Source organism: Stegodyphus dumicola, chromosome 6 (genome assembly GCF_044657685.1).
Source record: "Stegodyphus dumicola isolate Sdum_Otavi_A_Nest chromosome 6, ASM4465768v1".
In the NCBI taxonomy this organism is placed as follows: domain Eukaryota; kingdom Metazoa; phylum Arthropoda; class Arachnida; order Araneae; family Eresidae; genus Stegodyphus; species Stegodyphus dumicola.
The window spans coordinates 149,166,710-149,183,962 of record NC_140773.1 but is presented as its reverse complement, the minus strand read 5'-3'; the positions used below and the strand labels follow the sequence as shown (position 1 = coordinate 149,183,962).

The following is a 17,253-nucleotide window of genomic DNA, read 5'->3' as shown; positions in this document are numbered from 1 at the left end:
ATATAACCTTTCTTCTTGGATTTTTCGCAATAATTTAAAAACGGATTTTCGTAGCTTTCTTTTTGTCAAAGAACGTTTCTTCTTAACACGTTTCTCAATTTCCAGTACACATCGCGGAAAGGGAAATTCTGGCCGCCAGGTTCCGTCGCCAAATCCCTTGGCATATTTTCCCTCCGCATTCTAGCGGCGTAATAGCATTTTATTTGTATGGAACCTTTTCTTCTTTACATAGACCAAAGAATTAGAGATTCTTTGCATAGACGTTCTTTGGTTAGAATAATCTCCATGTATGGTACAATGGGATTTGGCAACATGATGATACGCAGTAAACGGGTCATTTTGGTCTTGGCGACAATTTTCAAAATCGTGCCAAAGCCTTACCATGTACTAGAATTTTACCGCAAAATCTTTTTAAACTTTTTTTTTTTCTTCTTTTTAATAAATACCTTGCCATTTTGCAGTAAAATAAAAAAATAGTAATCTGTCATCTAGGCTAACCATGTAATATAACTATATTTGCTAAAATATCGTTGATTATTCTAATTCAATTTTTAAGTAATTATTTTTATGTTATTCGTATAATTTAATGATGCTTCTTCCCTCTAAATTTATTTATTATTAGTAAATAATATTTCCAAATTTCAGGAAATTTTCTCTGGCATAATCTTGAAATTAATTCTAGCAGTATGATGACATACCATCACGAAATTTAATGCACATATTTTTTCCTTATGTATGCTGCGAAATAAATATAAAATACCTCAATTTATTAAACTAGATTTCTTTCTTTCGTTTAGCTGCAGAATGTCTGCAAAAAAAAGCCTTATTTTATTCCAGATTGGGAAGATTCTAATCTCAATTTTCAATGGAGAAAACAACAACTATTATAATTATATTTGTGTTTTCAAGTGTTAAGGTGCTTTTTAAGAACATACCTCACACAAATTAAATTTACCTAAAATCTAACCTAACTATTTAGCATTGCGTTGTGATTTATAAGGACCGGATTAGCCTCGTGTTGAACTGGTGATGATCATGAGTAATAATTAAATAAAACATACATTTGTTATCCAATTTATATATCTTAAATTTTATTAAGTTTCTTAAGTGGAAAAGTAAACAAAATTATCAAACAAAGTATACCAAGAATAATTAAGAATAAATGTCCTCTGGGATTTATTGAATAATTAAGTGAATTTGCTACACAATACAAGTAATACCATAATTAATTTACCTCTTAGTGTAGCTAAAGTACATTACGCGAATAGACTGGAATTTTCTTGAAACACACCTGGAAAACCTGGAAAAGTCAGGGAATTTCATTCTCCTGTTTGAGTGGCAACCCTGATCAGTGTTCGGAAGTACATATATCTGAGAGCGTGCATACTCCGATATGAAATATACTAAGTCAAAATATAGAAACATTTTGAAAGATTCCACTCTTGAAGATATAATTAGACTTGCCTTAACAAATATTGATGTGGACTTAAAAGATGTTGCTAAACAATAATGGCCACAATGTTCTCATTAATATATTACAAATAATTTAAAGTTTCCTTTTTAGTATAAATAAAATATTTTTTTAATTTACATAAACTTACTTTTCATTTATCAACCTTCTCGGACCCCGAAATGTTTGGGTGAAGAAAATATGGCCCGCTGGCTATGGTAAGTTGGACAGTGCTGTGTTAAATTATTATAGAATTGTACTATTTTAAATGTTGTAATTTATAATAGAATTATAATATTTTAAAAATTGCATCTTCATATAAAGAATTTTAAGATTGTATTTATTTAATGCAGTAACATTTTGTTATTTGTTGTAATGTATTTTCTTAAGGTAGAGTGTAATATAATTAGTGTATTTTGTAAAACTTATTATAGTGAGTTTTGTATTATAAAACTTATGTAATTGTGCAATATAGCATTTGCAATGAATTTCTTATTGAATAATTAAAAAATATTCAATTATGCACAAATTCTTAACTACAGCTACTGATGTTGATGAATATATAACTGCTGAGAGTGTTGATTATGATCCTATTAGTGATGATGAAGATGATCTAGATGCTCTTATTGAAGAACCTGATGAATCATTGATGAAAACAGAAAATGAAAATGAGAAGTCTAGTAAGTTTCAAATTAAAAATTTAAAAATTTATAATGTTTATTACATGTTTTTAGTGAAGGTTTTTCTCATGAAGAAGTTGACTGTTATTGAGAAAGAGCTTTTGTGCTTGAAAATTACAGGCATTTAAAATTATTTTGTATACTTTGTTTTTGACTATTTGCTAGCTATTATTGATAGAATATGAGTTATATCATGTGTAAAAAGTATTTGAATCTTGAACTGAAATACAAATTAAATCCAACAAAATGTGTTGTCAACACAGAAAGAGTATTCTGGGAATAAAAGTTTTATAAAAATGATATACAGTGGTGGCCAAAATTGTAGACACTTTTGGAAATTTTTATGTTTTTGAACTTTGTATGCTTATAGAAAATGTTACGTTTCACGAAATGCAAATTTGTATATATCATTTTAAAGAGAATTTATTACTGAATTCAATACAAAACACAAAATTCAATTATTTGCAATACAAAAAAACGTTATATGTACTTTAATATAAATAAAAAACACAGTTATGAAGTGGTTTGTAATGTCTAGCTTTCCTGGCCAATCACTGTTCTTGTTCTGAGAACCAATCAAATGTTAGTAACTGCCAGTAGAAGCTGACATCATGTTTACACTGGAAACAATTCATTATTTTGCTTTGTTCTGTAGAAGGAGGACCTGTTTCTTATACACTGCAATTACAAGTAGGAATTTTGTAAAAATTTTTAATATTTAGTCAAGAAGCAATGACATCAAATAAAAGAGTAGATTGGACACCTAGAAAGAGATGTAATATTATTGTGTTATGAGAAAGTGGTCTTTCCTATGCTGAAATTGCAAGACAGGTGGGTGGTTCAGTGACTTCATCTGCAGTCTAAGTTTTGTTTACGATATCAGGAGACAAATTCAATAAAAAAGAAGTAGGAAGCCCAAAAAGGTACACCACATCTATTGATGACAGAAGAATAAAAAGACTATGTCTCCAAGATAGAAAAATGTCATTAGCGGCCATCAGAAGTGATCTGAATGATGCTGGTGTTTCTGTCAGTTCAAGAATTATCAGGAGAAGATTAACAGATGTTGGACTGAGAGGTAGAATTCCACGAAAAAAGCCTTATCTTAATTTTCAGCAACGAAAAAAAAGACTACAGTGGGCAAAGGAACACATTAATTGGACAGATGATCAGTGGTCACAAGTTATATGGAGTGATGAAACTAAGATATCGTTATTCGGTAGTGAAGGGCGAAAATATGTAAGATGTAGAATAGGAGAAGAGCTACATCCTGACTGCATTCAAGCAACTGTGAAGAACCCAGTTAGTGTTACGATTTGGTCATTCATGTCAGTAGATGGTATTGGTCGCCTTCATGTCATCGATGGGACACTGAATGCCAGAAAATACATTGACACTATTCTAGAACCAAAACTTCTACCTTCCATCAGAGATCTCTTTCCCAACAATGCTTCGTTTATTTTTCAGCAGGATTTTGCTCCTTGCCACATGGCCAAAATATCGAAAGAGTGGTTTCGTATAAAGAGCATTAAATTGTTGTCATGGCCAGGAAACAATCCTGACCTCAATCCTATCGAAAATTTGTGGCTCCGTTTGAAAACTCTTGTTTGAATGATGCGCCCATCAGATAAAAGGAAACTAATTGAGGCTATAATTGTTTCCTGGCATCATGTAATAACGAAAGAAGAGCTTAAAACTCTTGTTAACTCAATGAAACGTCGATGTGAAGCTGTAATCAAAAATAAAGGGTACCCTACTAGGTACTGATAACTCACTGCAATCATCACTATCTAATGTATATCGATTACTATTATCGTTTAACTTTTTTTTTGTATTGCAAATAACTGAATTTTGTGTTGTGTATTGAATTCAGTTATAAATTCTCTTTAAAATGATATATACAAGTTTGCATTTTGTGAAACGTAACATTTTCTATAAGCATACAAAGTTCAAAAACATAAAAATTTCCAAAAGTGTCCACAGTTTTGGCCACCACTGTATATCTCACAGCATGTTGTATTTAGTATGTGTTCTTATGCGATTCAAATTTGTTAATGTCCAGTGCTGATTGCAGTCTGGATATAGTTGGAATTTTGAGTTTTTTTAATTTTCTTATTACAGAATTTTCATATTTGTAAAATGTAGACTCATTATTTTCTCAAATTCTTCTTTAAAACTAATATGTCATTTCAGAAATGACATAAATCTAAAACTTAAAACACTGTGAATTTCAAAAACTTCTTATATGAGAAAACTCTTTGCATCAAAGTGTCTTGTAAATCATACTGAATAATAATTCTTAGCAAAGAAAAATATAAATGCAGTAATTCCTAGAACTTAATATCTTCTCCCTCCCCCAGAAAAGTAGAAAAAATGTTGAGAAGCCAAAAATATCAATAACTTTATGAAATGATGTAGTAAAACATAAATTAATTCTTAACAAATTAAAAAATTATGCTTTTTGCTTTCCTAATGAAATTATTTAAAAATGTGTGTATGCATATGTATATCACATAAGTATTCTGATTTTTTTAAATTGTTATTTTTATGCCATGGTAATTTTTATGATTTTTTTAAAATGGGGTTATAATCACTCCTGAATGTCTTTTGCATAGAAAGAAGATGGTCACTAGAATCATTCATTTGTTATAGCTTGATTAAAATATGTGAGTTTGAGAAACATTTTAAATGGTTTGAAAACTCAAGATTGATCTTGTACAGTGGTTGGCAAACTATGGCTTGTGAGATGCATGTGGCTCTTTAGCCACTCGAGTGTGGCTTTGCCATTAATTAATTTCGACTACATGCATGCTGTGAGGTGTTGGTTGGATTAACATGGTGTGGGATTGGCATGGAGGAGGCACATGCAACTAACATATGAGTTGAGCCAGTCACAGCTTATTCTGGTCCATTAGTATTTACATTGGTCAGTGTCTAGCATGCCTGATGTAGCAATGAGAGTGCCTACTCGGTGCATTATCCTGTTTATATCTTTCAGTCAGCTGCAAATCTTACTGTTATATTTGTCATCAATTTCATAAGGTTTTATGACTATATGTTGCAACTTTTATTGTTATAAAACAAGACATGTTTTTAGATGCCACCTATTTGACATGGCTGCAAAATAAAACAGAAGATGAAAACCATGAATTTAAAGTTGAATGGGCTGAATCATTCACATTTATGAATTTTTCAAAACTCAAATGGCTTTCATCTGCCTTATGTGTTAAAAAAATTAATGTATAATATAAAATAAAATTTGGAAATACAGGATACAACAAAATATACATGATTTGGGAGTAAATATTCCGCCGGTGATTCGAGGAAGAAAGCAGTTGAAGAACTTCAGAAGAGTAAAGGAAAATCAAGTTCTCTATTTAATTATTGAGTGCAGCCCACCAGCGGTTGAGCTGTAAAGTCACTGAACACTGGTAGTTCGGTCCGAGGTTTGAATCCCGCGAACGGGCTGGCTGCATGGACATTTTCATGGTTTTCTTCATGTGTAATGTATGTAAGAGCCAGTTTCCCTTAGAAAATCCTCCATGAAGGCATTCCGCCCCTTAGGCAGATATCCCTCGAGGCTTTGCCATAATCACACACACACAATTATTGAGTGCAATCTTTCAGCAATGTTAAAATTGCAAGCTTGATTGTTAGTCAAGAGATTAGGAAGAGAAGCAAACCATACACAGATGGTGAATACATTAAAATTTATTTTAAATAAATGCATCAAAAGAGTCATTCAAGAATTTTAAGAACAAAGCAGAAATTCTTAAAAAGAAATTAAAGATTTATCACCTTCTGCTAAAACAGTAAAAGAGAGATCAGTCAAAATGTCTTTGAATATAACTAATCAGCAAATTAATGATCTTAAATGGATTTCATCTTTATAAATAGCTTTTGACAAATCTTGTAACATAAATGGCATAGAACAAGCTTCAATTTCATTTGATTTATTTCATCTACAGGTTCTAAACAGGAACTTTTAGGATTATTGAAACTGAAAGGTCAAACATGTGTGAGAAATATTGCAAATATCATCACTGAATGCATTGAGAAATATCATATCCCTCTCAATAAAATTGTTTCAATTTCAACATATGAGACATAAAATATGACAGAGTGAGAGAAGGTTTTTGTCTCTATATTAATGAACCATGAGATACTTGTTTACCATTGCAACATTTATCTAGAAGCACTTTGTATGCAGACATTTCTGAAAGAAATTTTTGATACTATGGAAATGGATTGTCAGCAGAATTTTAGTTAAAGCTCTTTATCATTGCAAATATACAGAATTTTTATGTGAAATGAAGAGTGAACATGCAGATCTTCTGCTGCATAGTAAGGTATGTTGGCTTTTAAGAGGAAGCATTTTAAAATGTTTCAATTCCTTATTAATAGAAATTAAAGCATTACTCCTTGAGAAGGTACAGACTATCCTGAACTGGTGGACAAACAGTGGATTCAAAAATTCTATTTCATTATATCTCTTCTAAACAGTCTTAATTGTAAACTGCAGGAGAAAGGAAACACAATAAATACGATGCTGAAAAATCTCATTTCATTTGAAAACTGTTTATCTTTTTTCCCTCAAGATTTTGAAAGAGGAACATTAATTCACTTTCCAAGCCTTCTGAAACATAGCCAAGAAAATAATTCGATAATATAAATAATAATAAATAATTAATAAATAAATTGATAATATAAATAATAATACATAATAACTTCATAATTTGATAATATAAATAATTTGATATTTACAATTTCAAAACAACAATTTTAAATATGATGGAAGCTTTTCTATGGAGATTTCAAGGAATTCAAAAACCATTATAGGTAGACGTGGGTAGCACCCCATCATTGGTCCATCATTAGTTCACCAATGGTCGTACAAGCATAGTCCTGCCTCACTAACTGCAGTTCCTCCGTCATTTTGAGGAAGATCAACTTGGGAAGGGGGTCCAAGGGTCTCCCATCACTCTTCCCTTACCATTAACCACTTATCTTGCAAACATCCATACTTCTTTAAAATTTGAATCCAGTCCCATCGGTATGGCAGTCAGCACCACAAACTACTATACTGGCTAGGTGGCTAGTAGTTCAGAAAGAGCATAGCTATGTTAACCTTTGTTAGAAAATATCTCAGTCCTGACTTAACTAAATTTTTCTTTCTTTAATATTGGGGGGGGGGAGGATTGGTGCTTTTGAATTACTATTACTGGAGTTAAAAAACAAGAGTTATGGAGCTCCATATTTTGAATGCCTTGATGCTGATATGGAGACAATAAATATGATCTTAGTTCACAGCAAAAGTGGTCCGTTTTGAAAGACCTGAAGAAGGAAGATATGATAATTTCCATTACCTAAAATAGTATTCCTGACTCATATGATCAATTAAAAAAATAGCATTTGCTGTCCTTTCACTCTTTAACTCTACATATACATGTGAACATCCTTTTTTAAGTATGAACCTTATCAAATGTAAATTGAGAAATTGTTATATTGATGAGAATCTGGAATCCTGTTTAAAATTAAAAATAACTACATACAAACCTGACTTATCCAAACTTTCCAAGGAAATGCAAGATCATTTTTCTCATTATATGCATGTTTTGTCATATTTTTATTTTAATGTAAAAAATATTTTTGTCAAAAAATAAGACTATTATTAATATAATATCTGGTTTTATTTAATGTTAGTAGCTAGTTTAAACCTACTCCTACAAACTTGGTTCTTGAAAGGAAATTTAGCTCTCAAAATAAATCTTAATTGTTGTACTGGTGATCTTTGGCTCTTTTGAATAATGACTTTGCTGACCACTGGTCCAGTGGATGCTCCACAACTTCTCATTAAAAGTGCTTTAGTATTTCACACTGCAATAGTAGGTAGATAACTCAGCAGCATGATTAACAAGGTTTAATATGCTTGGATATTTACTTTTTATCATATAAAGTTTTGTATCAGTATTACAGTACTTATCAATAGCAAAAGAAGCACTTTGTGGTAGCCACTGAAGCAGCAAACTCATATGATTAAAGAAGTAGATCAGTAATGGCTTTACCAACATTTGCAAGATGAAATTTCTTTGGCAGTGATGATGGTGGGTAATCCAATGTATGGTAATACTATTTTATTATCAAAGAGGCTTGGAAAGGCAGCACCATGCAATAATTAATGATTAAAAACTCTTTTCCAGAATTGTGAGTATCCTGTAAGGAACTTCAGTGCCATATGTGGCAGGTGGTGTGTCTGTTGGTATCAGATGCTTATAAAGCCTAAAGCCATATTGATGATTCTGATGTTTTGAATGAAGTTGAATCATGGTGCTTCTTAAAACCAAACGTTTTAATTTTTCTGCTCTATTTGATGAAGCTATCTATCAAGTAGCCTTCAATAAGTGATCTATAATGGCAATGCTTTCCTCTGTGATAGTATAATAGGTTTTGTCTCTTTATGATTCATTTATTATAACATTAGGTTACTTGCCAAACTGTTTTTATTACTTGGAATCATGGATCTTTAAATTGTTTGCATACATTGAAGGACTCTGAATTTATCACCGCCTTTTAATATAAATTGTGTGACATTATTTTGAGCGTATTTGAATAATTCCATAATAGCAACAGCAGTGGAAAAAAGTAGCTGCGAAACTCACTTTATATATGAGAAAACATCCTTCTAATTGTCATTACATATTTCCTTGGTATTGTCTGATGGTGTTAATATAAAACAATAAGTAGATTCTTGTTAGAAATTATTAAATAAATAAACTATAAACTCTTCTAAAACTGTTACTTTGTACAATTTTTTGAAAAACTGTATTTGAAAGTAAAATATGTTGCTTTCACGATTCCTACTGTTTCACTTTATGTTTTATTGGGATAGTCTTTGTATGAAGTATAATATCTAATGTTATTGTTCATTTTTAGAAGTTTTTAAAAATAAATAATTTACTTTATGCAGGTAAATTATCACAATTTGAAAGATGACATATCCTGGAAATTTTCTGATCAGTGTGTTGCAGAATTTTTAGATAATTGCAATTAAAAAAGTAGAATATAAACTACATAAAATAATTTTATAGTTTTTTTTCCCCTTAAAAAAATCTTACAAATTGTTTTCTGTAAAGTGTAGAACTTTTGCATCTTTTACTGTATTTGCACATTTTTAATCTGATGCAAAAGAAGAGCTGTTGACATATTTTCATGTTTTAAGTATGTAGTATCTGAGGAGGCAGTTTTTTAAATTTAGTAAAGTCTTTTAGAATTTTTTCAAGTCAGGTAACTGAAGAAAACCCCAATGCTGTGGCCAAACTCAAGACCTCCTGAATCCACTTTGAGTGTGCTTCTAGTTACATCACAAAGGTATGCAAAAAGGAGGATGAAAATACCTTATATACTTCCTCTTTTAAAGGACGGTTGGAGATTAGTGGACCCAGTCAGCAAACTCTGGTTGTGAAGAATTAGCGTCCACCGCCTTTTAGTTTGGGTGCCACTTGTAGATTTACTTTTAGAATTTGTTTTTATGCCAGAAAATTGAAGAAATCATCTTTGCTCTTGTCAGGATTTAAACTCCATACATTCTAAATCATACCTCCATACCTCCAGTGTCGAGTGTGCTTCCAGTTATGTGGCAAAGGTATGCAGAAAGGAGGGAAAAAAATTTCTTATAAATATTTAATTTAAGCCCACAAATCTTAATACAGTTTCATGCTTTTTGACATAAAGATTAAGTTATAAAGGGTGACTATGAATTATTGATAAATTCAAAAATAGAACTATAACCTACTTTCGTATTATAAATAAATTGGAAAGACATCTCAAGGCCAACAATTAAGATAATGAGGTATGAAGAACACTTTTAATTAATGAAGCCACATATACAAATATAAAAGCGATAAATTTGTTATTACATTGCTCATGCGAAGAGTCCAATTGAGTGTTCATCTAGTCACATGATCCATAGCAGGAAATGAAAGTTTATGAAAATTACAATCATTGGTCATCACAATTGATTGTAGGTTCTTTTCATCAGTTATTTGGCATCATTCATAAAATAAATTTGTGTTTTTTTTTAATATTTTAATTCATGGTAATGGAACACAATGACTATTTTACATACACTATGTACACATCTCTGAATAAGCTTTATAAGCTTTTCTTTCTTTCTTTTTTTTTAAAACCATTCAACACATTCCGCATGATCCGGTTTGCTGTTTTTCTCTGCGTCTTGTCAGTGTTGGTGTCCTTGCTATCCATAGAGTGTGATACTGCATCACACCTCCCATTCAAGTGGGTGCTCAGTTAGTGTGATTAAAAAAAATACTTTACCTGAGATCAGCTAAATGAACAACATATAAAAAAATTAATATTAATTATATACAAATGCAAATGGAGATATTTAAAATGCAAGGTTGTGATACTGGATTTTATATAAACTAAAAGTAAAATGTTTCTAGGGAATTGTTGATAAAAGTTCAAATGTCTTCTGAATGAGTAGCTTGTAATCGACTTAGACCATCAATATTTAAATTACTTTTTCTATCGCAGTAGTTGACACTGATGTTATACCTTTCCAAGGCCAGGGACCATCTCTGAAGTCGAGCACTTTGAAATGAGCATTTTTTCAGATAGGTCAGTAGGTTGTGGTCCCTCAATGCTTGGACTTGAGATCCATATATGTAAATTTCAAACTTTCATAGAGCGAAGATAATGGCATACACTTCTAGTAGTATATTTTTCTTGGGACCGTGTCAATTTCTTGCTCGCATAAGCAACTGATCACTCAATTCCAGTTTCTTCAATTTGAGCAAGACAAGTTCCAACAGCTAAGTTGGAAACATCTGGGAAGATAATAAAAGGGGTTTACAAATTTGCAGCAACACAATCAGGAGCTCACAAGTAGCTTCTTTTGAGTTTCTTTGAAACATCATAATGTCTTTTTGTCCACTTGACATTATAAGGAGCTTTGTTCTTCATAAGCTTAAGCAAAGGAAATGCTATTTCTGCAAATTTTGGGAGACAAGTTCGTTAATAGGTCAGGATGATAGATTTCTTACATCTTTTTTTTATATTGGGTGCTAAAATGTTTTTAATTCCAAACACGTTTTCAGGATCAGGTGAAACCTACAATATGTCCTAAAAATTTCACTTGAAGTTTATCAAAGCTGAATTTTTGGAGTTTAATCATGAAGTTTGCTTCATCTAAGCTATTTAAAACAGCATTAAGATGTTTTAAATGATCTGTTCAACTATTCAAAAATATAACATCATCCGAATAAGCTTCAGCATATGATCTATGAGTGATCAAAAGTTTGTTCATTGTATGTTGAAATGTAGTTGCAGCATCCTTCATGCCCAAATGCAGCATCCAGACATGCCCTAAATGATGCAGAGTAGAAAAGTACCTAACTCACCCTAAGTTTATGCTTTTGCTATGTCCTTCTTCTCATCTGCTTTAAAGTGGTAACAAAACATAATTGTTTAAAATTTTGAATTAAATCACAGAAAATGAAGCCATATACTTATTATATATTTCAGAAGATTGAAAAAGTATATAGCTGTTTTAAAATTGCTTAGTTAATTTAATCTTGCATGATTTATGAAGGACTGAATGCATTCTCATTTCTGTTTGTTCAGTAATTTTCTTTTTTGTTTCATAGAAGCTGTTGATGCTCTTGATGTAGATTGGTCAGCATTGATCACTGAGACGAAAAAACAATTTGTTCCTGGTTTTGCAAGACAAAGATTTAAGGCAGCACATGTGTTGTCAAGAATTGGGTTTTCACAAGTTCTAGCTGGACCTGAACTGAGTGAAAAGATCATTAATATATGCCAAAAGCAGCTTAAAGAAGAAGAACAAAATGATGGTAAAATATTATTTTGAATTTAAGTTATATGTATTATAAGCATTAATACAAATGGCATTTGTATAAGTGTTACATTTCACTCTTTTTTGTTCTAGTATTTGTAACATGCCACTATTAGATCAGCTGTTGTTCAATTAGATAAAATTAAATTGGGATAGTAATCTTCAAAAAAATAGTTATAAAGGTTGCTATTTATATTTCTGGCCTTGGCAGCAGTAAGTGTTGCTAGGTGACTGCAGATGATTCCAATCAAAAGTTTGATATTTTTAACCATAACTTCTTCAGAACCTTTTGTCATTTTAGCATGATTTGTGTTGTTTTCAGTAAATAGAAAAATTCATCTCTGGCAAAAAATGGAATTTAGTTGGGAACATTTTCTTACGATTATTTTTCATATCTTTCAGTGGGGATTATCAAGAAAAAAATGCTTCAATGAACTTAATTCTTTATACAGTGATTATTAAGCACCATCCTGCAGCACCATAAAAATTGGTGTAATGAATTCAGTCATGGTCGACGTTTGCTCCAGGATAAATTCCATTCTGGCCGCTGCTACTTCTTCAACTGTCCTCTTGAATGTTCAACTCTTGGCTTTTTCATCTTGTTTTCTATTAGCTGTAGTATTCTGTCTCTTACTATCAGAAATTTGTACCTTCGATGTTCATGGCAATTCTGTAACTTTCCTTGTGGGTACTGTAGTTCTGTGAGGCTGTTGTTCTTGCAAATTATCTTTTAAAAGAGGCATGTCATATCATAAGTAATATCTTTCCAACTTTTCAGTATTTTGAACCAGCTATATTCCATTTCTTTCCATAAATAAATAACAGCTTCGTGTATCCATTGAATTCATATAGGCCTTCAGATCTGGGGCAAAATTTTCTGACTTTGTCTTCAGTTCCACATAATAAAGATTACTTGACTTTTAATGCTTTCTCTCTCACCTTAATGTTTCTTAGTTTTTGTCATAATATAATTTTTGCTTTCTTGCAATATCTGAATTATGGATAGCTTCGTGTACTAGCTTTGGGATGTCTGCCATTTTTAACTCCAGAGCCCTCTTGTGAATGAAAAATAGTTTATCTAGAGGGGTAATTAACATCCTGCCAAGAAATAATTCAGCTGGTCTCTTCCAGGTACTGTCATGTTTAGTCATCCACCAAGCAAATGGCAAATTATTGGCACAGCTATTCTGAACGCTTGTGACAATTCTTTACAAATAACTACGAATAATCTTAACTATATTTTTACCCTCCCCCCTTTACTGTGTTTGACTGTGACTGATAAGGAAAAGTGCCATTTGCCATGCCTTGCAGATAGTTCCTTAAAAATTTGACTAACAGTCTGTTTGCCATTGTCCAAAATTACTTTTAATGGAGCTCCATATTTTAAAATCAACTTATTTTCAAAAGAATCTGACAGTTTTTGAAAAGGCTCTTTTGAGGGGAAATATTTTTACCTACTTTGAAATATAATCCATGATAACTAGTAAACATCTATTTCTATTGACTTCACATCTGGGCTTAATAAGTCAATCCCTATTAATTCATTTTGCAAAATGCTCAACCTTAAACTAGCTGGGATAACCGATCTTAATTAGTCATTTTTGTTAGTTGTTTTTGCATAAAATAAGAGATTATTGATTATTTCACTGTTCTGGCTGTTATGTCCTGATGTTCAAAATGGTTTGGATCTTTTAGATAAGCATAAATGTTTTTAAATTCATTGCTCATTTGTAATTCAAAAAAGATAGTTTCACAAGAATCAAGGATTAGTTGTTAGCATAGTGCATTTGATTTTGTCCCTCTTCTCATCTAATTTTATTCTTAATAATGCATTAGACACTACATCTTCTTTCTCTTGTGTACATTTAATGATTAGGTTGAATTCTTGCAGTGTAAAGGTCCTTGTAATAAATCTTCATATAAATTTTTTCTGGAATAAATGATCCACAGCTGCATGATCCAAATATATGTTAACTGGTGTCTTTGCAAATTTTCTAATTCCTAAGGTTTTCCTTAAGTGTAATTCCTTTGAGTAGGATTTCTTAATTCTACACTAAGAAACAGAACCATCAAGTTGGCATAATCTGAATAATCCAAAACTGACATTTTGTATTATTTGTGTTTTTCATTTATCAGTGACCTGCTTCCTCAGCATTGGAGCAGATAAGAATACACTGTGTGTGCTCTCTCTCTATATGTAAGATAAAATAAAATATGATGGCTGCTTTAAGAAACAGTTGTCAGTCTCAGAATTAACTATTCTAAATCTGTTGTTCTCCCTCCTAAGTTCATCTGTTTTTCTAAATTTGAGATCTTTCCGTGTTGCATAACAACCTAAAATTAACCAATCACAGATTAACTGTATTTATGCATCATACTTAGTATAAATACTCTTCGAAGCAACTACGTCATTCCGTGTCGTAACTTCTACCCTGAAAACAACTCTGTGCCACTTATGCTGTTCTGTCTAAAATGCTTACATCATACTTTTAAAATCAGTGTACATAAAAATTATTGTATTTAAATACTTGTATGATTGGATGAATTCCTCGTCCATTATGTACTCGAGTATGAAAGGCACCATATGTCACAACTATATTGTAATCATATGTAAAAAATTAAATATGTCAAAATTCTTTCAAAAAAAGTAAAATGTTCAATTAAAGAGATAGTGCAGCTGGACAATACATTGTTTAACCCTTGGTAAATGGTTAAACAATGGGTGTCTGCTGCACTACAACCTGAACCTGAACCTGAATTCTTTGTCTACAAATGATCTGATGTGAATTATAATGGAATAAAATTATGTTTTGAAACAGCTACATCTGGGAGTTTTTGGTGTATGCATCCATCTATCTAACTACGTAGACTTCAAGCTGCAATGTATCAAAATATCCATCCTCAGCCATGACGACTCCAAGCTGTTAAAAGTACTAGATTCCTTCTACACAATTAAAATACTACATATCTATGTGTGTGTGTGTGTGTATATGTATGTGTAGGGCAGCAATATATATAATGCATTATATATATGTAAGATAAAAAATATGAAAGTAAATGTCTAAATTTAATTGACTATAACCTCTTTTATTTTTTATTTAAATTGGGAACTTCATCTCTCTATCTAAAAAATAGCACTACAAGTCTAAACTGCGTCATTCAAATTAATCATGCGATCTTACTTAAATGCAGATATCTCTTGCCCAATCAAAATAATTATAAACCAAAACTTTGACTCCCTCCCATCTTCCTCTACATTACTACTATGACACTGTCTCGTATCGCTTACACTTTCATCCTGTTATGACACTGTAGCAAACTTCTATGTTCGCTTCTATCGCAGTAGTATCAAAATTGTAAATGTGCATGTGGAAATAGGCATGATTGGAGTGCCAAGTGAGTTGTGGCCACAAATGAGAATTTAAATAACTATGGAATTTAATCCGGGCAAATCAGGTGGCACACTTCTATGGAGAGGGGATTCAAAAACTGGTTGCACAATACAGAAGTGCTTTAATATTGGTGGAAATTATGTAGAAAAATAGATTGAGGTACTGGCTTTCATATAAAAATAAAATTGACAAGAAAATTCTACTTGTTTCTTTTTTATTTTCAAATGGTACTTAAAAACATACCTTGTGTGTGTATATATATATAATACAGCAAAAATTGTTAATTTTTTTTTAATTCATGAAGATTGAAAAATTAGGATATAGGGATGCAATTTGTGCTAAAAGTCATGCCATAAAGTGTGCTTTTTTTGGGGGCGGGACAACAAACAATCACTATAATACTGATGGATGGTGCTACATTGTTAGTTTAACTTTTGGGATATGTTTAATAGAATAAAGCTTGCTTAAATGCTGTACATTTATTTCAGTATTCAGTGCTTATTGTGTCTCCCATCACAGTAAATCACATTCTGCAAGTATATGATCATACTAATGTTGGAAGCATTTCTGGCTGTATGGATGCAACTTTATGGTGGATAACATCTTCTTGATTGTGCAAAAGATGATGGGTTGTTGGTGTATACCAGAAACTTCAGTATGTAATATTTTTTTTGTAATGCTCTCCTTTTACAGAACATGTTTTCAATTGCTTGTAGCACATGACTGTCAGAAAACAAATTGGCTAGTGATGACAAATACTATTAAGCTTCATGAGATAGTAGTTCATGGGAGATGTAATAGCTTTTCTGTGTATATTGCTTGCACATATTGCTTGCACATTGTCCTTCACCCATATTTGACAATTATTAGCAGAAGCAGATTTAGAAGGTCTTGCAAATCACAGTTACAAGGTACTCTATATTCCACAGGACTCCAAAATCAGTTTCTGTTTTAAGAAGTAATTGTAAACATGCATTGGGTGATGAGATGAGGGACCTCTGAAAATTCAGAGGAAATAAACTTTGTACTTCATAAATCCACTTCTGATTATGGATAGTAGCACTTCCAAAAACTGTGCATTTTATGTCCAGAGGATGTTTTGAATCTGGTCATGCAGTGATTGCTGCAGTTTGAGGGATATAATTGCAGCACACTATGTAAAATTTGCTTTCTTAATAAACTTGGTAGACCTTGGATTCTTGTAGTTATCCAAGTACTGCAAACATTTTTCACTGATTAAACTTGGCTAGATGTGGAATTCTTGTAGTTCTTCAAGTGCTGCTAAACTTTTCATTGACTATATTGCTAATGATTTCATTTCACCTATGCTGACATATAGTTTGCATGAGATTTGGTCAGCAGTGGTCTGTCAGTGCGGCCTCAATCAGGCAAATATTCAGTTTCCTCAGAGCATCACATAACAATTTTTAGTGCTGTTATGGTCATTAGGCCTTAACATGTTTTCTTCTATTTCTGTATACAAAATCGCCATAAAGTAGAAACAGATGGTTCCCTGCTTAGGTAGAATAACTTTAGTAATAATTCCTTAAGAAACCATCTATCAATATAAATTGCCAAAAAATGAAGTTTTGTGGGTGAACAGTTTATTTTATAGTGTTACTCTCATTTGCATCTCTATACTTCTCTTATGAATTTTGTATTTTTGTAAATAATTCTAGTGAAATTATGTCAAATCATAGTATCTCTTGTGTAATGTAACATGAAATGTCACAAGAGAGCAAAGCTCCACTGGAAAAATCAGATTACCGAGACTAATTTTTGTTGGCAAATTTGGTTGAGAAATCACCAAGAATCGCCAAAATTATTGACCATTTGGCGACCTTTTAACCCAATCCC

At 31.7% G+C, this 17,253-nt stretch overlaps 1 protein-coding gene across 3 annotated transcripts in view; it reads left to right on the top strand.

Annotated features, from left to right (window-relative positions):
• The window catches only part of LOC118198106 (uncharacterized), a 207,124-nt gene that overhangs the window by 170,128 nt on the left and 19,743 nt on the right, over positions 1 to 17,253 (top strand). For 2 of the 3 annotated variants that reach the window (XM_085818997.1, XM_085818998.1), the window contains exons 21-23: positions 1,625 to 1,668; positions 1,993 to 2,130; positions 11,796 to 12,002. In XM_085818997.1, the coding sequence (XP_085675123.1) occupies positions 1,625 to 1,668; positions 1,993 to 2,130; positions 11,796 to 12,002 (389 nt within the window). The remainder of the gene's footprint in view (positions 1 to 1,624; positions 1,669 to 1,992; positions 2,131 to 11,795; positions 12,003 to 17,253) is intronic. The other variant, XM_035369711.2, reaches the window with a different exon arrangement.